The sequence below is a fragment of the Episyrphus balteatus genome, chromosome 4, assembly GCF_945859705.1.
Source record: "Episyrphus balteatus chromosome 4, idEpiBalt1.1, whole genome shotgun sequence".
NCBI classification, from domain to species: Eukaryota; Metazoa; Arthropoda; class Insecta; order Diptera; family Syrphidae; genus Episyrphus; species Episyrphus balteatus.
Window position 1 is genome coordinate 82,221,526 of NC_079137.1, and position 23,523 is coordinate 82,245,048.

Here is a 23,523-nt window from a genome sequence, read left to right on the forward strand (position 1 = left end):
TTCATACATATATGTAGGTACTTACAAAAAATCTTGAAAAAAAAACCATAGGTGTGTTTTTTTGTTTATCTATATTGATTTTTGAAATCCATGCAAATATTTGGCACCACTGTACATAAACTTTGGCAGCTGTCTGTCAGAAAAGTCGCTTTTGTTTTTTTAATATTAACTCCGCAGTGGAAGGCCATTACATCCATGATGGATGCAAACAAATTTTTTTCACAAAAAAAAAACGAAAACCATAGCATGGCATCCATTTTGGATTCAAAAAATTTCACAAAAAACCAAAAATCAAAACTGACAGTTCTGATTCTGAAAAAAAACAGAATTTCTCTTCTGGTTTTAAAAACAGAATCAGAAGCAGAATCACTCACACATTCATAGATTTAAATGTTAGCAGTACAAAATGTTTGCAGCACAAAAACAAATGAAGTTTGGCGCGATTACACATATATGTGGCACATGTTAAACTTCAGATTCTTCGGAATAAAAAAAACTGTTCAATTGGGATTCTGAATCGAAGAACAATTCCGGATTGCCAATTAAAAACGCCATTAAACGTTTGTTATTGTTTTGTTTCTGGCGGTGTTTTTTTTTCATAAAGGGAAATTCCAAAAACTATCTTTGTCTTTTCCTTTTCTAATTTGACATATCTCGGCAGGGAAAATGTAAACAAAAAACATATTGTCACACACACTTACATTACAACAAACACTGTGTGTTCGAAATCATTTAACCACAAAAACTTTTATATTTCGCGATTGTTTTCAAATTTAAAGTTTTTATTTCCGATTAATTAAAAAAAAATAATTAATTTTACATATTTATTTTGGAAAACACGAACTAAATTCACAAAACTCTATCGCAATTCGCGCCTCCTTTTGTTTGTTTATGTCTTCAGTCTTCACCATCCCAGCTATAGCTGTAAATTTTTTTTTCTTTTTTTCTGTTTTCTTTTGACTATTTTCTTATACTGACAATCGTTGGAAGTTCCCCACTGAACTTATTCCAAAGATCCTGTCAAAAGCGATGAACACTTCCACTTTCCAATAATTTTGGAAACATCTTATGTAGAAGTGTTCAATGATCTGAAAGAATAATTAAAATAAAGGTAGGACCGCACTTGATGTTGAAGGAACTACGCTAAGTACACCAAAGTAAAAAATAAGCAAAATATTTTGTATCTTTCATTGGTTATCGGAACTACACTATGTGGAATATAATTATTCCTATCAAAATATCGTATTATGTGATAAATGAATAAAATAAATCAATTATTTGTATTTGACGAATTCGACGGAAGAAATAGCCCAACTTTCTACTTTTTCATCTGTCGTATCCTTTGACATTGGTTGTCAACAATAGATCAGTTCGATTTTCTGTTTCGGAGTGCAGACCGGGGAATTTCAGAGCTAAGAACTGTGTTCTTTTCTTTTCTGATTTTATGAATTGTGAACTTTAGTTGTTTATTTGTGAAGAAAATGTAATAAAAGTAACATTTAATGATATATCTAATAAATTATATCAATTAAATACTAAAATTCTGTTGTAGAGTTCAATTTTATTATGCCAAAGTCATATCTACAAATGATAATCTGTTATTAAAAATTGTTTTTAACTGAAGAGCAAGAACATACATAAAGTCTAGTAGCGTATTTTATTTTATTAAAAAAAAAAAGAACAACGATAATAGTTAACAATTTCTTGCATCAGAACTTCCTTAGTGCACATTCATCGAGAAAATATCGAACACACCTTGGAATTTAAAGTGAGCTGTCAAAAAGCAATCCGTCATGCAACGTATTCTTTGGGTCACCCCTTTCTGTCCCATCCTTCAATTTCAACGGATTGATTGACACAACGGGTGGAACGGATTCTATGGGTTAACCATTAACCATTAACCATTCAAAATGAAATAGTTTACGAAAATATCTCATTTGGATTTTAGTGAAAACATGATATAAGGCACTTAAATACAAAATAAAACTTTTGAGTGATCTTTTTTTTACGGAGGTTGACTACCCAGAACCTCAAAAGTTGGCATTTTTAATTTGTGTTCCAAAAATTAAATAAAAATGTATAACTAATGTTACATGTAACAGGGCTGTTTAGGTACTGCCTAAAACAGAAATAATTCTCCTTTTTTCAACTTTTTTAACCCAATTCCTGTTTGATTAGACTGAAACTGTGTAGTTTTTTTTTTACAAAAAAGAGAGCCCCTCTTGCAAATTTCTGCCCAAAAATTTCTTGGGACAAAAGTCTGAAATCTTTCAAAAGCTAGTGCCTTCTTTTTTTCTTTTAATAAATGATAATTTTGTCCTAAAAGAGTTTGCGTACTTTTGCACAATTTTTTCTTTCTCTGAGAGGATTTCATCCCCACTTCTAAAATTTGACAGGTTTCATATTTTTGTCCAAACTTATCTGCAATTTGTTTGTACATAATAATGCTTAAAATAATGCTTAACCATCAGAATTTTTAAGCAAATCGGAGAATTTACTCGCCTAATGAACGCCCCTGATGATACGAACTAATGATATACGAACACCCCTAATGTGAACAGGAACACGCCATGTCAAACATTTCCAGATTCATTGGAAAGTGATAAAAAGTCATTTTAAAATTCATTTTGGATGGAATATTATTTTTTAAACAAATTAAGATTTCTTAAAAATTATAAACATTTATATATTTATATTTTGCCAGATTCTGGCGGCAGAAATTCGCCTTTTTTTAAGATATAATTTATTAAAATCTGTTCGGTGTAAGTCCAGGAAAAGGGTGTTCGACAACCGTAATAATATATATGATACTTCCCAGTAGGTAAGGCACAAACTACATAGATATTTTTTTAACCGCAGTTTGTTTGACTGTGACATAGTTCAAATGAGTACTACCAACTGTTTAGTGTTTTATGACCTTGAAATTATTTTCTCGTTTTGTTGTCAATATGGTGTTGAGGAATAATAACATCCAAATCGTTATGAAAAGAATAAACTGTTTTCAAAAAATATGTTTAAAGTCGTTAAATGACAAATTTTCCGCTCGAGCGACGCGACGTTTGAATTGAGCTAAATGAATCGTAGAAGGTAACCCTATTAAGTTGTATTGTTTTTTTTTTTTATTCCCAAACCTGGTGCATGTGTTTTTTTTTTAATTCTATTTGGGTCACCAGAAAACAACAAAAAACTAACATTTGTGTTTGAAGTCAATTCTATTGCAACCAGACTCGTAGCATAATTAGTTTCATTATTCAAGAACTTATTCGTGATAAGAAATTAGAACACTAAACGTCACTATTTTTTTTTGTAAAAGGGAATCAATTCATAGACATCAATCAGATGCATCCGTTTGAAAATATCTGCGGTAGACTTTGAGACAAGAAAATCCATTTTGCCTTATTAACTTATGTTAGGTGTTTATTTTCACAGATTGACCTTTATGTGGACACAGCTCGTCCCATTGTTGAAAAAGTACTCGAAGGTTACAATGGCACCATTCTTGCCTATGGACAAACTGGAACAGGCAAGACCTACACAATGGCCGGAAATCCTGATTCCCCACAGACTAAGGGTATTATTCCAAATGCATTTGCACACATTTTCGGTCACATAGCAAAGGCTAAAGATAACCAAAAGTAAGTACCCAATCCAGAACATTCTAAGATTGCTTTTCTAATGTCCATTTCTTTTTTTACAGGTTTTTGGTTCGGGTCAGTTACATGGAAATCTATAATGAAGAAGTTCGAGATCTCCTTGGGAAAGATGTAAACAAAAGTCTCGAAGTTAAAGAACGCGCAGATATTGGTGTATTTGTAAAAGATCTGAGTGGCTATGTGGTTCATAATGCAGATGATTTGGAAAACATTATGAAATTGGGAAATAAAAATCGTGTTGTTGGAGCAACTAAGATGAATCTTGAATCATCTCGCTCACATGCAATATTTTCCATAACTGTTGAGTCGAGTGAGTTGGCTGATGGAACACAACATGTTAAAATGGGTAAACTACAGTTAGTTGATTTGGCTGGATCTGAGAGACAAAGCAAAACCCAAGCAACCGGCATTCGATTGAAAGAAGCAACTAAAATCAATTTGTCGCTTTCGGTGTTGGGAAATGTCATAAGTGCATTGGTCGATGGAAAGAGTACTCATATTCCATATAGGAACTCTAAACTTACTAGATTGTTGCAGGACTCTTTGGGTGGTAACTCAAAAACTGTCATGGTACATATTTTTTTGTTTTGGTGAAAGATTAATTTAAATAAGTTAAAATTTATTTTCAGTGTGCAACAATTAGTCCAGCTCATTCAAATTACGTTGAAACAATTTCAACTCTGAGATATGCTAGTCGAGCAAAGAGTATTCAAAATAAAATGCATATTAATGAAGAGCCAAAAGATGCTTTACTTCGTCATTTCCAAGAAGAAATTGCACGTTTACGCAAACAATTGGAAGAAGGTTGTTTCGAACCATCCGAATCGGAGGAGGTATCTGAAAGCGAATCATCAGATATATCCATAGAAGCCGGTGATGAAGAAGTAACAAATGGTCAAGTGAAGAAACCCAAAAAGAAAAAGAACTCTGAGAAATCCGATGCTGAGAAAGAAGCTTTGGAAAAGAAAGCAAAGGAACGTGAGCGTGAATTGGATAGAGCAAAGTAAAATATATTTCACTTTTGATTAAGTCTTAAATAAAAAAATTACGAGCTTATGTTTTTTTTTTAGATCCGAACAAGAACAATTAAAATCGAAACTTATGTCTCTGGAGACAAAGATATTGGTTGGCGGCGAAAATTTCCTTGAAAAAGCTCAGACACAAGAGAAACTGTTGGAGAATTCGCTTGCAGAATTGGAAATGCGAGAAAAAACTGAAGAGGAATTGAGGAAGTCACTTCAGAAGAAGGAGGTAAGTGAAATTAGTTGAAGCAAGGCCAATCAGAATCCCTGATAAGTATCTTAGAATGGATGCAAAATAGCAACTGGCCAACCAGTCCCTGTAAATCAGATTTTAACAAAATTAAACTTCTTAATGAACGACTGGAAGAGTTTCGTCTCATAGATTCAAAGGTTACTTATTAAACACGATATTTTGAAAACATGAAACTGAAAACCAAAAATTTCCAGGAGGTCTAGTAGCTGAAGTATTTGCAATCGAAATCATTCCGAAGCGATATTTTCGGATCAAAGACCAGTAAAAAGTTTAGGTTAACAGATATGAGTTCACAATTAACAGGTGTATACATTCAGCAAAAAAAAAATTACAAATCTATTTTTTTTTTTTAAGATTTTCGAGAAAAAAATCAAAAAAATTGTTTTGGTTAACAGATATGAGTTCACAGTGGACATGTCTATGCATTCAGCTAAAATATTACAAATCTATTTTTTTAAGATTTTCGAGAAAAAATCAAGGCTAACAACCCCTTGCCAAAAAAATTCCATTTAAAAAAATTTCCTCTAAATCTATTGAGGTTCTTTAAGCTCTATTCATAGCTGAAAACCAAAAATTTCCAGGAGGTCTGGGGCCTATTTCAATATCTTACAAATTACAATTTACAAGTACTTTTTCACAAAAAAATGTAAAATAATTCACAAATTCTGTTCCACCAACTTTTAAATCCATACAAAAAGTTACAAATTTGTTAAAAAAAAGTATAATTACAAATTTGTGATTGTGAATTGGAGGTCTGGTTGCTGAAGTATTTGCAATGGAAATCATTCTGAAGCGATATTTTCGGATCAAAGGCTAGTAAAAAGTTTTGGTTAACAGATATGAGTTCACAGTGGACAGGTCTATGTATTGAGCTAAAAAAATAACAAATATATTTTTTTTTAAGATTTTCGAGAAAAAATCAACGCTCCTTGCCGAAAAAAATTCCATTTAAAAATTTTATGAAATTCGTAAATCGAATGTCTTACGAATATCTTCATTTTTGAAACGCTTAAAACAAATTCGAGAGTACCCCACGGCTTGGTTCTTTCTCCTACCTTTTCCCTTTCTTTTCATTACTGAACTCTAACTACATTATACATTATCTCTCTAAATAGTATTTTGCTTCTTAAGGTTAACATATTCAGTCTCACAAAAATAGACCTCATTAACAATTGCCCATACAAAACGTGGTCCGCTTCGAACTGCTTAAAACTACTTGTCTGTCGATCAGTTGAATTTTCATGAATGTATGGTCAAGTCTTGACTTCTGTCTTCTCAAATATCGCCATCTTTCGTTGAAACCGTGAAGGTTTTTTAACGCCCGCAAAATAAAAATAAGAACCCTCTGTAGGCACACCTCTTTTTTGTGACGTGATAGGCACACGGGTGCGGATTTGGTTTATACTTTTTCATGTCGCTAGAACTTTTTTCGGTCACAATATTTTATAAAGAATCAAGTATGAAATTGATGTAGAATATTCCGAGGAATTCCAATATTGTACTCACAATTCCGAAAAAAAATATTTTCACCCTTATAAAAAGACTTTTTTGTGACCACTTTTTTGAAAAATCGTAATTTTTTTATTTTTGTCCTGCCAAATTCGCAACCGTGTGCCGACAGAGGGTTAAAACCATTCTGCATCGGTATATCTTTTCTAACGAACACTATTTATAACTATCAAAAAAAAAAAAAAGAATGAAGAAACTTAAAAATTAAGAAGTATCATTTTTAACATAGAATCCATATTAAAATCCAAACTTCTTAGAATTGGAACATGACAAATAATTCAAAACAGCATTTATTCTTTTTGAAAGCAAGTGTTCTTGAAACATCAATCTCTGCATACAAACTTGTTTTCAAACCATAGTATTTTCTTTTAAAGTTCGTCATGTGTAAATAATTTTAATTTCATTCAAACCCTCGCACTTATATTAAAAAAAAAAAAATCAAATATAGGAACATGTTCAAAGAAGTATTACAAATCTCATTTTAATAAGATTTTGTGTGTTAATCAATTTTTCCTCTATCTCTTAGACTGAACGTATAGACATCGAAGAACGTTATTCAAGTTTGCAAGATGCCAGTACTGGAATAACCAAAAAGATTCATCGTGTAATGCAAATGTTGATGAGTGTCAAAGCTGAACTGGCCGATCAACAGCAAGAACATCAACGCGAGAAAGAAGGAATTTACGAAAATATTCGTAGTTTATCCAGAGAATTGGCATTATGTGAACTTGTATTGAATTCTTATATTCCTCAGGAATATCAAGTAAGTATTTATTAGTACTCCAACGAAATAAATGTTTAAATAAATTTCATTCTCTTTCAGATGATGATTGGTCAATATACTCATTGGAATGAAGATATTGGTGAATGGCAATTAAAATGCGTTGCTTACACAGGAAATAATATGAGAAAACATATTGCTGATAATGAACAAAATGCAAAAGAGGTTTTTCTTTAGAGTTTCTATGTCAAATTGTATTCAAATAAATCTCTTTTTTTTCTTGTTTTAGTTGGATTTTGTTGATTTGTCACATGTCTATTTGAGTTATAATACTGAAGCTGTTATAAATCCTGTTCGTGCCAAGTCGGCAAGACCAAGAACTTCTGGGGTCCCAAGGCCAACTACAGCAAGACGTTACTAGTGATGCAAACTAAATTAATTTATTTTTGCTAACAAAAAGCACAATATTTAGTTTTTGTTTTCTTTAATTTAAATTGTGATAAGTTTTTAGTGTGCAATTATTTATTCTTTAAAGAAAAATGCTCAAAAAATTGTTTAATTTTACAGAATAAACAGAAATTTGTTAAAATATTTGATTAAAGTTAATAGAAATTTATTATCCGAAACATTCAGTCCGTCAAGTATTTAAACATAATTTTTATAAACAAGAGTAATTTATTAAATTAATTTTATTATTAATTCAAATATTTTACTATTATACATACATAATATCAAAGCATTAATTCAATTCTTAGTAATAATTTTAAAATTTTAAATAATTATGTTTTATTTATAATGAAAGCATTTTATAACATTGCATATTAACACTGCTTTTATAAAATATCTAATTTTTTATTTTATCTACATTCATATTTTTTCATATTTCGTTTTAAGAAATTTATCTATTGCACTTAATACATATATTAATATTTTACTTTACAATATTTAAGTATATTAAATAAAAAAGAAATGTAAAACAAAACAACAGTCTCTACATTTTGACATTAAGGAAGGTGAACGCTTATAATTAACAAATTTTTTAGACACTCCGTTCTTTTAGGATTAAGCTCAATGGAGTTTTCGGCACTAGCAAGAACTCAAACTCAGTTTCTAATGGTTTTGGAAAACTTATATCAAAAGCAAGGACCATCTGAAAAGAAATTAAAAAAAAAATGGTTTATTTAATTAAAATTAAAAAAAAATTAAATTAAATTTTTTTCAAGAATGCCTCAAAAATCAAAATTTTTAAAAACGTTTTTCTAAATTAAAAATAAAATTGTTTGCTTTTTTTTTGAAAAATTTAGTTTTAGAAAACGGGATATTTCTTGGTTCATTAGGTGTTCATTAATATGCATGACAAAATTGAATACTAGATTAATTTAAAAAAAAATATTTTTAAAAAATGAATTAAAAAAACGGCTTTATTAATTTTGAATTTTTTTTTTCTAAAAATGCGAAATCATATTGCTTTTTTGAACTTTTATGAAGCTAAAATTTTCATCGCCTTTACCCCCATAATGATTTTTTTAGGAACAATTTTGCCCGCCGATGCAATCGCAATCGCCATATCCGAGTTTAGCAATAGAGCTTTTTTAGTTGCACATTTTTTTCTTTTATTTAAAGCCTTAACAACATTAACCACTTTTTGCAAAGTAAATATGTTTTTTCTCACTTTTTGTGAAAAAGAGTAAGCAAATTGTTTTTTTTTTTTTTTAGAAAAAAAAGCTTTCAGCAGTATATTTTAAAGTTTTCCTTTTAAAAAGTACGTTTCAAAGTTTTCACTTTTGTACTTACGGGAAGTCTCATATAACTTTTAACTCGCTTAGGTATTAACAAAATTCGAAAATGTTTTCAACCATTAGTAAAATATTCATGCGATAAATGTGACCTAATGTTGTTATTTTTCAAAATACAAGTTGAAAAAAATTTTTTTATTTCCAACAAATATGAGTGATCTACCACCTACCTTGGCAAGCAACAAGATCACTTCCATTTCCACAAAACGTTTTCCTGGGCAAGTACGTTTACCGATTCCAAATGGAACAACTATCGATGAACTCTCAATGTTTACATTAAATGTTCCATTTTCAATCCATCTTTCTGGAATAAATTGGCTAGCATTTTTAAAATTGCTGTTTTTATGACAGGCTATCATATTTTGGCACAATACTACTGTCTGCAAAATTAAAAGTAATCAAATAAATATCATTAAAAATATATTCTTAAAATAATGACTCACCCCTGTTTTAAGTTCATATCCTGACAAAGTTGTATCTTCTTCAAGGATTCGAGCTAAACAAAAAGCTGTCGGTTGCAGACGATAAGTCTCCTGCAGACATGCTTTTGTGAATTTTGCATTTGTAATTGCATCTTGCAAAATGACACTGCTTGTGTGCACTTGAAATTCAGCAAGAATCTGCTCAGTTGCATTGCTGTGACTAGTTACAAAATTAAGAACAAAAATCAACGTATTGGCTAGCTGAAATTATTCAAGCTAAGATTTAAATTATTTTGACTTTTTTCAAAAAACTATGCAAACCGTTTCTATTCCAGCAGCAACAAAATCAATTATTGCCGATTTCTTATCACGAATATCGATATCTTTCAATTGTAAAATACTAATAAAGATACTTTTCAAATCTTCATCGTCCAAATTGGTAACTTCGATTTCTTCATCCCGAAGAGCTTTTTCTACCATCTCTGAAATCATACTTAAAGAAAAATTAAAACCTATACTGTTGATATATTTACTTCAGTTTCAAACTCACTCATAGACAAAATCTTCACTCTCAGAGAACTGCGAATAGGTTCGAGTTGGTATGTACTTCCACAAGCCATAGCCATAATAGGAATCTCGTTGTGATACAAACAGTTGCTTAACAGCTTTTGCTAGTAATTTAACCTTTTCCGGCTGTTCAGATTCCGTTGATAGGAAACCCATTCTACGACCTAGCATTAAGGTGCAAACTGCCTCAAGACCCATTAAATTGGCAACATCTTCAAAGTGTTCCACTTCCATCGTAATTGGATTTCTTTTGTGACGAAGAAGTTCAATAAAATCATCACACACTGAATTCAGAGATGGCAGGAAGTTTTGTAAAATTTTCGGCGAAGTTATGTGGGAAGTTAGAGCTGAACGTAGTCGTTGCCAAGTTGGACCTTGCCTTACAAGAAGAAGAATAATAAAATTAGTTTCAAAGGTCGATGGCAAAATATTATAAAAATGTAATCGCACTCATTTGTTATTCCAACGCTTGCATAACGATCTGGCCTTGACTTTCTGTAGTAAACGACTATTTCAGTCGGTGGTCTGAATGGATACTTGCTAGGATACTTGAGAACTTTTTCGATATCGGTTTTCTCGAATAAATGTGCAATGGGAACTCCACCAGGTGTGACTTCGAGAACAATTGGACCATATTTCTCATTCATACCTAGAAAGGGATCTTATTAGAATCATTTCAAAGAAAACGGTCGAGTTGAAAGCAGACCACCTGCACTTAAAATCTGAATTTTAAGAGGATTTGATTGGTCAGATATCAAAAAGAGTTAGGTGACATTTGGTTCCGACCAATCAGAGAATCAAAAAGTTCTGAACTTAAGTTGAGGTGGCTTGCTTTGTTTGTCTTACATTTATAAGCTTCATGTAATTTGGTTATTTTGTACTGCCCTAACAGAAATGTCCATTTAGTTCCAAGAAATGGCACCGGATAAGGTCCTGGCACATCCCATATGCCCTTTTTAATTGCCGATAACTTGTCACACCGTTTAGCAAGCGGCGAAAACCAGCTCGATTGCAATTTCTGGAAATTGTAGTTCAAATAAACTGCTAGCAAGATTGCTAATGAAACAAGCAGTATAAACGCCATCTTCGATCTTCAAGCGCGAAGTCCAACAACGGGTCACATTCTAAACACAACTACTGACTAACAATAGATTTTAGTAGCAAACTAGCTTATCAGTGACAGGCGAGAAATATGTGTAGCGTGTGTAGCAGCTTTCACTCTCTGGTTGTGAATGGTGTTGTTTTAGCTTTTGCGATAGCGTTTTTGCAATTTTTTCTGTTTGTTTTTTTTTGGTAACAATCTTTAAAAGTCGTGTAGATGTATATAACTTATCCACCTTGCTGCTGTGACAGCAATAGATTAGTAAACATAATTATATGTCCCTTAGGTTGGTGGTTTTCTATAATAAATCAAATGCAAATGTGTCAGTAGAGTAATTAAGTTTTTTGTATTAATTAAATCGAAAAATATTTATATTTTAGCACCTAACCGATACTTGTTTGCTTTGGTACTAAATTAAGGCATTTTGAATCTGTTCTACAACATGTGCAATGTTTGCATTTTTTTTTTTTTTTTATTTTATTTATTTTTATGAAAAGACTCAAGTTTGCTAGACAGGATTTTTTTGTGTAAATTTTTGCCCCAATTAATATATAATTACTTGCGCTTTGATGTAATATGATCTGAATGACAGTGGTACCAGGGTGGCACGGCGCAATATATAAAACTTATAAACAAGCTTATAAAAAATTGGTTTATTGAAATTTGAGTTGAACTTGAAAAAAATTGTGCTTTTTGAGGTGTGTGACTCAAGTTTTAAAAATAAACATCGTTTTGAGGGCTTCATTATTAGATTCTTTATTTTGTTGATTTAATTTAAATTGTCTTGATAATAAGGAAGAGAAAAATGATATACCTTCATTCCTTCATATTGGGTTAACTTGCTTAACACAATCTAAATTACAACAATGTCAAGTGGCAGTTTATGGTTTCTCTAAAGAACTCTAGAAAACGATAAGAATATTTCGTAGAGTAAAAATTCAATGTCAAGGTCGCTGATAAGAAAATGACGAATTTACTATAATGGTTTGATTCGGAGAGGGAATAAGTTATGGATTCGTGTAAGATCTTCTACATGAAATTTGAAAATTTGTAGAAATTTTATTCAAAATCTGACTGTTTTTTTTTTTTAGGTATAAAAGAATTATTCTTTTACCATGGGTAGATAAGATTTATCTCAACTCGATAATCAAATTAGTATCTTTTGTCAAACAAAAAAAAAAAAAAAAAGCTATCGCAAATGGATATATATTAAATTAAGATAAGAATTTCACATGTCACGAGCAACGACGACGCACGTCTGTGTGATACATTGTTCCAGATAAGATTAAACAAAATGATCTACAAAATTTGCAATTGGAAATGTACAACAATACTTTTACATTTTAACACTTCAAAATTCATTTTATCGCTTAATTTGGTGTTAAAAATTTATTGCAGAAGATAATGTTGCAAAAAATTATATTTAAAAGAATTAGTTGGGAAAAGAAATAAGAAGAGAGTGCTGCGCAATTTGTTTGTCCAACTGATCAATTTTATAATAAATCTTTTTAAATATATATTTTTTGCATTCGATTTCAAAGAAAATATAATTTCTTAAATGTTGTTGTTCCTAAACTAAAAAATTCCATTAGGTTTTGTATTTATATGTAATACGTTCATATATTTTTAAGAAATGAGTAAAATAATTTAGGACTCTATCGGCCGATTTCTTCATAGAGTCTTGGCTCTAGGGCTTTAAAAGTAACGATAAAATGAGTACGTTACTTTTGATACTAGTACCCGCATCAATAATATCGTTACTCGTTACTTTCGTATGTTTCGTATATTTCGTATGTTTCGTTACTTTTGCATGCTTCGCATGTTTCGTGCATTTCGTAAATTGCATGTATTTGATTCGTTTCTTATGTTTGGTATTTTAAGTATGTTTCGTACGTTGGTATAAGGGTGTAAATTTTTTTCTTTTTTTAACCAAAAACTATTTCTATAATCTAAGCTACATTTTAAAGCCATAAACATTAATTTAGGTTGCGGCGTTCTCATGTTATAAGAGTTTGAAAATAGCTATACTGATTTTTTTGATAAAACGTGGAAACTTTTTTTTATTTTTTTTCCTAATTTTTCGACAAAACTTTGGTAATTTTTTGTTTATATTCGTTCAGTAATCTTATCCCAATTCTTTAGAGACCTTTATTTTAAAAGTACATCGCGCAGATTTCGGAATATTAACATTTCAATACCACCATGTCGAACATTTTTTTTATTTTTTTTCTATTGAGAGTGATTTTCAAACATATATTTGATATTTGTACATTCTTAAGCTACATTTCAAGACCATTAACAGATAACCATAACCAGATAATTATCTGGAGTTAGCATTCTGATTACGGTAACGATATCGATACGATGCCAAATGCGACAATTTGAGTGTATCACTTCGTTTCGTATCTTATATGTACATCGGATTTAGTATTGAAATTGGAATCGGGTCGTTACTCGTATTTCGTATGTTTCGTTACTTAAGTACCCAGTAACGAAACATACGAGTAACGATACTGTTTAGAAAGTAACGTTTCGTTAATCGTTACTGAAGCAAATACCCGCATTTTAGTAACGAATACAGTAAAACCTGTTTAATTGGACCACCCTTGGGACCGAAGAAAAGTGGTCCGATTAGGAGGTGGTCCACTTATAGAGGTTCCTTTTTAATCGGACCGGTCCATTTAGAAAAAATTTTCTCTCATTCATACACTACTGGAAAAAAATAAGGGATCAAAAAAAAAATTCCAAATTTTTGGGCAATTTTCAACAGGCCGTAACTCCGAAAGAAATGGTCGTACAAGAAATCGATAAAGAAGGAAATTGTATTTCCAAGTGTCTAGTTTTTGGATTAGAACTTTAAAATTTTTTAACCTCTGCGGTTTTTGAGTGATCGCAGAAAAACCAGCAACAAAAAAATTTTCAAAATTTTTTTAGTTTTTTTTTTTGGTCTACGAGCGTTTTTTAGCTTAGGCACTATAAGGATCGGATACTTTCTTCATTTAGCTTTAATTTGGTTTTTTGAAAACCTCGAAACGTCCACTTCTCGCCGAGATATCGGTCTTCAAATGGAAAAGGATCCTTTTGTCTTTGATTATCGATATCTCAGCAACCAATGATCGCACAGAAAGTTAAAGGTGGGTTTCAAGAACTTCAATGAATTTTACTTAACGACTAGCCATTGCTTTTCCGAAAAAAAATTTTTTCTTATGTCACATGAATTTGAAAATGCAACAAAAAAAGGGCTTTTGGTGGTTTTTTGGAAAATCGAGCGCTAGATCGAAAATATTGAGGGAACCACTAATGTTAAGTGTGCCTTTTACAGTTAGGTAAATATGGGCACAAAAATCCTACAAAAAATCAAATTAATCCAGCCAGCCGTTTTTTTGTTTCACTCGATCGAATTTTTGAAAAAATTAAAGGATCACGTTTTTTGCTCTGAAAAGCTCAATTTTTTTTCTCATTTTTTAATGAGAAAAAAAATTGTTTTTCCTAGCTTTTTCCACATTTTTGCTCCAGAAAAAGCTTAAATTTAAAACAAAAAATAAAATTAAAAAAAAATTCAAAAAATAAAATTTTTTTCTCTTAAACTTTTCAAGAGAAAAAAATTACAAAAAAAATTTTTTTTTAATTTTTTAAACATTTTTTTTTTTTAATTTTCTAACCCACGTAAAAATGACAACAAATATAGGTACCAACAATTTTCAAAAAGCTTTTAACTTTAACTTTAACATTCTTTTTCAAATCAATTTCACAAAACAATCAACTTCAAAAACTCTATTGCACTGTCAAATTGTTTCCTTTGCCAAGAAACGAAAAATAAAATTAAACATTTTGAGTAATCCCCGCCTATAACAAATGTAACTTTGCAAAATTGGCCAAGAAAAAAAAATGGGATGCATATGTATAAGAACATTGAACACACATGTTTCATATTTTTGACTTTTGGTCCAATTAAACAGGTAAAACAATAAGCAAAGAATGTTATAAAGGTGGTCCATGGTCCGATTAGCAGTTGTCCCGATTGTAGAGGGATATTTGTATGAAAAATAGCAGGGAAAGCATTAAGTGCGGTCCGAATAGGAGGTGGTCCGATTATAGAGTGTCCCAATTAGCAGGTTTTACTGTACATATGATTTGCTACAACAGCTCTACTTGGCGCTGATACTGGTAAAAGTTAGTACTCAAAATGGTATCAACTCATTTCTTCACACCTATTATTACCTATTTCTGGTTGGAACTCGGTATAACTAGCTCCTCTAAAGCTAGAACCTGGGTATTTTACCAATAGTAAGTACTTAAATCGATGCCAAGTATTAGACTAGAGTAGTGTCAAAGTGGAACCGATTACCGATTAGTAAAAAAAAAATTTAACTTTTTTTTGCCACAAGAACCAAAATATACTTTTCTAAAGGTTTTTGGGGTGCTGAACTCGAATCCAAAGTCAGAAAATTTTTGATTGGGCTCCATTTTGGAATGGCTTAGTTAGGACTCGATATTATTTAGGATCCAAAATTCAGCTTCTAATGGCATTAGTACTCGAATAACAGTAATGGATATGGTTTTTTTTTTTTTCAGGAAATAACTATTGAAATTTTTTTCACTTAAGCCTGGTACGTAGATCGAGATAATTTTTAGCCGAGCTAAAACTCCCATACAAGTTATCGATAGTTTGTATGGAATCAATTATAGCTCAGCTAAATTTTTTCGATATTTAGTATGGGAGCTAAAATTTAGTTTGATCTGCGTACTATAGGTTTTACCATAAAACATAAATGCGTTTTTTGTTGTTTTAAATAATAATTTGAAATTTTTTCAAATTCTTTTAAAAACACTAGGAAAACAAAAATAATGAAAAAAAGCCAAATATTAATTAACACCAGTTGGTGAAAATCGAACCGTGATGGTAATCATAAACAAAGAAAAATTAGACCGAAATTTTTAGATTTCAAAATCGGTTTGAAATCGGATCGCATGAATTTTTGTTTGCTTGTTAGCTTATGGTTATCCTCTTGATTCGATTTTGAAATCTACATTCAACAGCGCAAAATTTTAAACGATTTAGTTAAATGCTAAAGGCATTTTAGTAATTTACTAAGTCAAAAGCAAACGGATTTTTAACTTAGTAAATTATTAAAATAGCTTAAGCATTTTACTAAATCGTTTAAAATTTTGAGCCAATGTTATGTCATGTAATTTTTGTGTCTCTCCGAATCATCAAAGTATGGGTTGCCACTTGCCACATTTAACTCTGACAGATTCAGAAATTTCCGTATAGGGCTGGTTCTCTTCTGCGCTTGCCCGGCAACGCATAAAAAGAAGTTAAAACACCTTATTATTTACTCATTTTTTTTTTGTTTACTAGTTTTTTATGTCGTTTGTTAAAATATAAAATGTTTATAGGTTTCCAATTCATTCTGACTAATTTAAATAATTACAAGCATACATTTCTTAAAACGCAAATATAGAATTATATCTTATCTGTTAAATCTAGTTAGTCAGGTGAATAAAATGTTTAGATTTCAAGGGTTATATTATTTTTTTTTTCACTGATGTCATCTAGTGGATGTTATTAAATTGTTTTATATTACCTTGAAATATAAACAAAAATATATCCACCCAAAATCAAGGTTAAAAATCAACAACCATTTTATGACTTAACAAAAATATTTGATAAAAAAAAAATAAAAAAAGTTCCGGTTCCGATATATTCTAAAAATGTATAATATTTTCAGGTATAGCAAGGCAAAATGCTATAAGTTTCAAACAACTGAAGAACGGGGTAATATAGCAAAGCCGAGAAGGTTATAGATTTTATATAGTGGATTTTAGGGTAAAAATATAAATTCAGGATAAAATTGAAATGCATTATTCTAAGAGCAGGGCCGTCTTTAACTAGAATTTGGGGCCCTTTTGGAAACTTAAATAAGTTGGCTAAAAGGCAATGGCTGGTTAAAAAGGGGTGTCAATATATCGTTCCATATAAAGTATGTACCTAGTAACAGGGGGGTGCCAATAATACGTACATTGGGTTTGGGACATCAATCTATGTAATTTTGAACAGTTAAACTTCATTCTATTACCTATCTACAGTTTAAATTTCATTCATCTATCTATTAAAACAAAAAAGTTATAATCAATTGATTTTTGCTGTCGCTTTATCGTTTCATCTTGTGTCAAATCACTACGACACTAAAGAAGTTTTCATTTCAAAAAGATTTTTTTCTTGTTTTTTTGAAAATATTATTGTCTTATTTTTTGGAAAATTGAATTTGGGTTTGTTCGTTTGGATTTAAAATTTTGTCCGCATACAACGCTACATAATTTGTTTTCATTTTGAAAACATATACAGGGTGTCCCAAAAGTAATGGATCAAACGAAATATGCTGATAGGAGAACTTAAGGGCTCTCAGAATTTGGTAACTTGTTCATCCCAAATCCTTACGGTTTTCGATGTAATACAATTCTTGTGAAATTTGTAAAAATCCCTACTTTGCAACCGTATTTTGCTTCCTGCGGCCATTATTGATTTTTGTTTTTTACAATTCTTTTACTAAAACATTGACAAATAATTAGGAATAATTAATTAATCAAAATATTTTTTATTCCATACGCCATTTCGCAGCAAATTAACTAACAGTTTCAAGTTTTATAAAAAATCAATTTTTAACTTTTATTTGAGAGCAACACCCCAAAAGCAATAAACAATAAAGACTAAAAAATTGTTTGTAGGCCTTACCTGGGGTTAAAGCCTGGTACGCTGCTCGCGCTAAATTTTAGCTCCCATACAAATTATCGAAAAATTTTATCTGAGCTAAAATGGATCCCATACAAATTATCGATAACCTGTATGGAAATTTTATCTCCGCTAAAATTTAGCGCGAACAGCGTACCAGGCTTAACGGGTTAGAATATAGTGATATGCCCTTATTGCGAGTGTCGTTCAACATTCGATGCGATTAAATTTGATGGAATCGATAAATACATACATGTTTTGGTATTGTGTATCTCTTTACACCAAGATATTTGCTATTGTGAATTATGATTTGGGTTTAAGTCGAAAACAAAATTGTACACGAAAAAGATCGAACGATTAAACAATAAATATAGTTCACAAAGCCAAAAAACCTTTTTAGCTGATCGACTATCGATAAAAGGCGTCTATCGATAGACAAACGACACTCGCAATAAGGGACATAGGCTCAATTTCTAATAGTGGAACTTGTGTTGAACAAAAATTGGAGAAAATTATTGCAAACCTAATTTGTGAATTTTTATGAACATCCAAAATTATATAAAATCTTTTACAATCAAAATAACACAAATTGATAATTTTTCTCACAATAAAATTCTATTACCAAAGTTTTTTCTTTTATCAAAAATATACATCTAAAAAATAAATGTATTTATAAAATCCAGTCGAAAGTTGCGACCGGCACTTTAAACGTTACACACAAAAAAGGAAAAAAAAAATATATAACAAAAAAAAAAATAAACTCACTTTCACACAAAAAAATAAAGACTTGTAGAAAGACTTGAAACGTTATTTCTTAGATTAAAAATTTATATTGTATAATCGAACCAAGAATGAAAAGTATTTCCGATAAGTTACGAATAAAAAGAACCTTTTCAGTCGGAGGTATAGGACTAACAGAACACTCTCTCTCTCAAGAATCTAATTAAAACCCAACCAAGAAATGATAAATCGAGTTATTCTTCTATACCTACTTGTGTCTTTCTATTACTTTTTCTCAAAAAAAAAAAAAAAAAAAAAAAATTAAGTATACGTAACTTAACTATCTTATATAAGTCTATTCAACATCGAACGATGAATTGTGCAAAAAAAAACCTTTACCAGCCATCACACAATAGATACTATTAACTCTTTATTTTTTTTTTTATTTTTAACATACATCTAACGATTCTATATTTAAGAACGTTGAACTTGCTTTTATTCAAAATGACAACATCTCATTAGGCCTCGAGCTAAATATATACAAAATTTTAATAACAATCATAATAAAAATATTTAACACACGAGTCATCATTATCATTCAAAGATTCTATAAGCTTGTGAATTTAAATAACGAGAGCGAAAAACGTAACGATCAATTATGCAATGTTAAATAAATTCAAATTCACCTGATCTTTAAATAATCGTACAGTGTAAACAAATAGTCGACACATGTCAAACAAAAACTGTTGCACTTTTTTTTTTTAATTTTTGTTTGTATCAGAATTATCTATGTTTCTCTACTTAACATCGCGCCAAACAAAACGAACAACAATTTATAATATGATGAACAAACAAACCCAACCGAACTGCGATCACTTTTCAAGTTGAATGTCAATAACGTCGCGAGCGCCGCCACCACAACTCACTATTTGTTATGTTATCTGGGGGCTGCTCTGGCTCTCGTATTCTCCTCGCAGACGTCACTCCTCTACCGTCACCATCGTAACGAATACCTACGACGACAAATACCAGAAGCAAACTTCAAATCAAGCCCTCCTCGAATGAAAAAGAATCGACGAAAAATACGAAAGAAAACAACAGAATAATAATTATAGTAATCGTATCGTAGAGTTTTCCGCCTCGATTGGTGGTGTGCCGAACGGACACCAACTAGCCACTTAATTATTATGTTTAGTTTGTATAGAGCCGTGATATAGTCTCTAGTCGACATTAAGTATTTTAATGATTGCGCAGAATTTTTCTGTTTTCTTATAGTTTGATTGTGTTTGTCTCATTCTTGCCAGTTTTTTATCAGCTTTCTTTGATGCTGAAGAGCGAATTTACGATCGCGTTACAACAAGAGATTAGGATAGTCCCTGATTCCAGACATCCATTATACATAAAATACTATCGAACGAAAAAAAATCACAATTTCAAAATATTATACCGATTATGGTGGAAATTTCTAATGAACGATTTCTTCACTAAGTTTTAAAATTTGAAATTGGAAAATTATGAAAAGTTGATTGAATGTCTGTCAAGTTAGTATCGAACTTAAACTTTAACTTAACCATCAGTTTAAAAGTTTTTAATCACAGATTTCAAGCCCCGATAAATCTCAATGAACAAAACCGGATGACAGATACGTCAAAAACCTATTCAAAGTGGTACGAACTCGAAAGATTTGGGTTTTATCTTTCTAATCTAAGGTTTTTGAGAGAACTTAAAAAGCATTTTACAAATTTAAATTGAGTCTAAGGATCATAAGAATATGATTTAATAAGTTATTCCAGAAACCAGGCATTAGTTATTCGAAAAACATAGTTGGCAACCATACTATCAACATACAACTACAATCACCATAGCAAATGGACTCTTGGAGTGCGGAAGAACGATAGCTATTGATAGATATGCGGGCGAGGATGGATGAAGATAAATCTGGTTCTGGTCTGTGTATCCGATCTAAGGTTTTTCTTCAAATTAGAGACTCTCTAACCATTTTCAAGGAAGACGCAAAGAAGTTAGTTAGCAACACCAAGGCATTAAAGTAGATACACCTAAGGGAAAACAGGTTCGATTAAAAGAAGTCTTAAACGTTGTCTTCTTAGTCTTCGATCGATAGATTCTTCTATTATATAATATTCTTTTCTTGTGTGACTTTTTTCGATCTTTCAATAAAATTCTGTATGATGACGTCGTGTGAAGTTGGGTTTTATATTTTCCTTGCATCAGTGCAGGCAGCAGCAACACCACAAGATAGTCTGTCGTCGTCGTTGTCGGTTTCGTCGAGCGTCGCCCTTCGGGATCAATTTGATTTGATTGAATTACGTTGATTAATCCAATCTGTTTTATTTTTATTATTATTATTTTTTTTTCAAGACATTTTCTCTTTATTTTGTATGACACGTTGCTGGAGTCTCTGATGGTGTTGCTGCTGCTGGTGTTGCACTTGGGTTGCAATATTCATTTATGTATGAAAAAAATGATTACAAATTCACACTTCATAATTCTGTTGGGGTTGATAATGACACCAAATCATGATGGAGGAAGTGGGGACAGTAAGGGGAGCACAGAAGATCGAGTTAGTGTGATGTTGAGAGTTGGCTTTAAGCAACAGCGCACTTATTATAATCATAATAACAACACCAACAATGACCGACATCAACTAGCGTACGCGCTTAGATTGGTTTTTATCAACGCGTGAATTGTGTGTACAAATCTTACGACGAGTAGAGTGCTAAAGAAGAAAAGAGGGATAAGATTACATTTTATTATTATGTACATTTTTTTGCTTCCTTTTATGACGCTGAGTGTGCTATTCTTGGCACACAATAATACATAATTGCATTTTGTTTTTTGTTTTGCTGTGCTCTTGATTTTTTTTTTTTTTTATTAATCTTTGATGTAATTTTTGTGAGAATGGAATAATACAGAGAAGTTGAAAAAAGGGGTTAATTAATGAGTTTGGGAATTTGGAGAAAGATACATTTTTAATATTTTGATACACTATAGTATTGGGTGTGAATGGAGGTCATTTCAATTAAAGGAGGTCAAGAAACGTAAAAATGATGCAGTTTTTGGGGGATGATTTATGGTAACAATCACTTTATCAAGAAAAAATTGTGGTGCCTAATAAATGTTTGAGCAGAAAATATTAAGCATTGCATTTTTTTTTTTGTGACGAAAGAACATAGGATAAAGGATAATACTGTTTGTTTGTACTGTGATGTTTCCACATACGCTAAATCCGAAATTTAGCTAAGTAGATTTAGAATAAATCTCGAGATTTATTTTAAATCTACTTCGCTAAATCTCAAATTTGGGTTCAGCTACCCTTAGGGCCGGTTTGTTCACAGTCGATTATCGTTTAATCAAGGATTATTCCATACAAAAATCCTTGATTAAAAGATAATCGAGTGTGAAAAAATCGGCCCTTAATCTAAGATTTTCACCTACTTTCAATCCGAGATTTAGAATAAAACTCGAGATTTATGGTAAATCTACTTAGCTAAATCTCGGATTTAGGGTAGGTGGAAACGTAGTATAAGGGTAAATTGCAGTCTCGGACAGAATTGTGAATTAGGTTTTTTACAACCGACTCAAAATCACATACAAAATTTGGATCAAACCTAAAACCTATCAAAAAAGTTCGGAGGGTAAAGCATGGATGCGAAAAGTTTAAATGTTTTTTAATTATTAAGTATTTAATATTGTTTTATAATGAATATTTAAAGTTTATTTCAGTCTCGGATGTAGATGCCAACAATTTTCAGATCAGAACTTTAGAACGCCCGAATCATAAGCAAACAATAGTGCAGAACTATAGTGAAGTGAAGAACTTTAAGGAGCCATTGCCAGCCTAAGGTTTAGGGAAAGAAAAATTGCTATCCTGATGTTTACACAGTACTCGGATAAAAAAAGGGCACCTTAAAATAAGATGATACCCACTTTAAATCCCACCTTCTTAAATCAATACAATTTCCGCTTAAAATAAGTGGAATCCGCTTAAATTCTGTTAATTTAATTTTAATAAGAATTTCCATCTTAAAAAAATCGACTTAACATAAAAAGTTTCCATCTTAATTCTTTTTGCATATTAAAATTTAAAAATTATTGTCAGACTTCAGCTAAAGTTGCAGTTTATTATACTAAATTTTCAACTGATGGTAAACCACTCGCCTAGTGACCCATAAGTTGTAAGATCGATCACCAGTGGCTGACAGTTTTTTTTTTATATTTAAGGGGGGAAATCCCTCTGGACGACAGCTTTTTCAATAATTTTGTTTGGAAAACCGAAATCATTTATTGAAATTTGGAAAAGTATAAGATATTATTGGCATTATGAAGTATTGATACAATTTTTTTAAGTAAAACAAATAAACAAAATGGCGGCTTTTCAGCTCTCTAAAGTTTGCGCCGTGCAATGCCCTGGTCCAGAAAATTGTTTATAATCAAAAAAGTAATTATTTTCAAATAAAATATATTTATACGAATTGCATGAACCTAAACAAGTGTAAAATAAAAATTAGAGACCAAAAACACTAAAAAACACAATGTTTCTTTATAAATAAATTGTAAAAAAAATATTTATTGTAAAAATTTGATTGAACTTTTAGGTTCATGCAATGGCCAGTTAGTTAACTAGTAATTTGCACTTTATTTCAAGTTGAAATCTTCATTAGTTTTTGAGTTACGTTGCACGGCGCGGAAAAAAACGCGTTTCGAGAAAAAATGCGTTTAAAGTTTTCGTACTATATTAGGCTCGAAGCGCATGGATTTCGGGACTATTAAGGAGCTTCACTTAAGGCTAAGACCACTGAAATTAGTTTCTTCAGTTGATAAATGAATTTATTAGGAAAAAAAAAATAATGCAAAAATAAAAAATTCCAGAGGGATTTCCCCCTTAAATGTTTCAACTTAAATATAAGTAGAATTTCCGCTTAAATTAAGTGGACATTCGAGAAAATTAGAAAGATTTGTAAGCTTAATTTAAGACGGATATCTTCGTGCATTCAAACAATTTTT

General features: G+C 31.0%; 2 protein-coding genes across 2 annotated transcripts in view; one reads left to right on the forward strand and one right to left on the reverse strand.

The window, feature by feature from the left end:
- Nucleotides 1-7,815, forward strand: part of LOC129919753 (kinesin-like protein KIF3A) — a 28,020-nt gene extending 20,205 nt beyond the window's left edge. The window contains exons 3-9 of the mRNA XM_056000777.1: nt 3,430-3,635; nt 3,698-4,223; nt 4,283-4,656; nt 4,724-4,904; nt 6,964-7,200; nt 7,261-7,383; nt 7,448-7,815. Coding sequence (XP_055856752.1) covers nt 3,430-3,635; nt 3,698-4,223; nt 4,283-4,656; nt 4,724-4,904; nt 6,964-7,200; nt 7,261-7,383; nt 7,448-7,579 — 1,779 coding nt within the window. The 3' untranslated portion in view covers nt 7,580-7,815. The remainder of the gene's footprint in view (nt 1-3,429; nt 3,636-3,697; nt 4,224-4,282; nt 4,657-4,723; nt 4,905-6,963; nt 7,201-7,260; nt 7,384-7,447) is intronic.
- Nucleotides 7,816-8,013: 198 nt separating this feature from the next.
- LOC129919754 (ecdysone 20-monooxygenase) lies at nt 8,014-19,380 on the reverse strand. The gene is made up of 8 exons (XM_056000778.1): nt 19,185-19,380; nt 10,790-11,343; nt 10,394-10,592; nt 9,927-10,322; nt 9,698-9,869; nt 9,398-9,637; nt 9,125-9,334; nt 8,014-8,308 (listed from the first exon to the last, which is right to left on the reverse strand). Exons 2-8 carry the CDS (start codon nt 11,025-11,027, stop codon nt 8,198-8,200), a joined length of 1,566 nt encoding a protein of 521 aa, XP_055856753.1. The 5' UTR covers nt 11,028-11,343; nt 19,185-19,380; the 3' UTR covers nt 8,014-8,197.
- Nucleotides 19,381-23,523: the final 4,143 nt, after the last annotated feature.

Coding starts and splice junctions, on each gene's coding strand:
- LOC129919754 (XM_056000778.1), bottom strand. CDS start 11,027: ATGGCGTTTATACTGCTTGTTTCATTAGCAATCTTGCTAGCAGTTTAT. Junction 10,593..10,789: donor ATTACATGAAGCTTATAAAT/GTAAGACAAACA, acceptor ATCCCTTTCTAG/GTATGAATGAGAAATATGGT. Junction 8,309..9,124: donor TGATCTTGTTGCTTGCCAAG/GTAGGTGGTAGA, acceptor ATTTCTTTTCAG/ATGGTCCTTGCTTTTGATAT.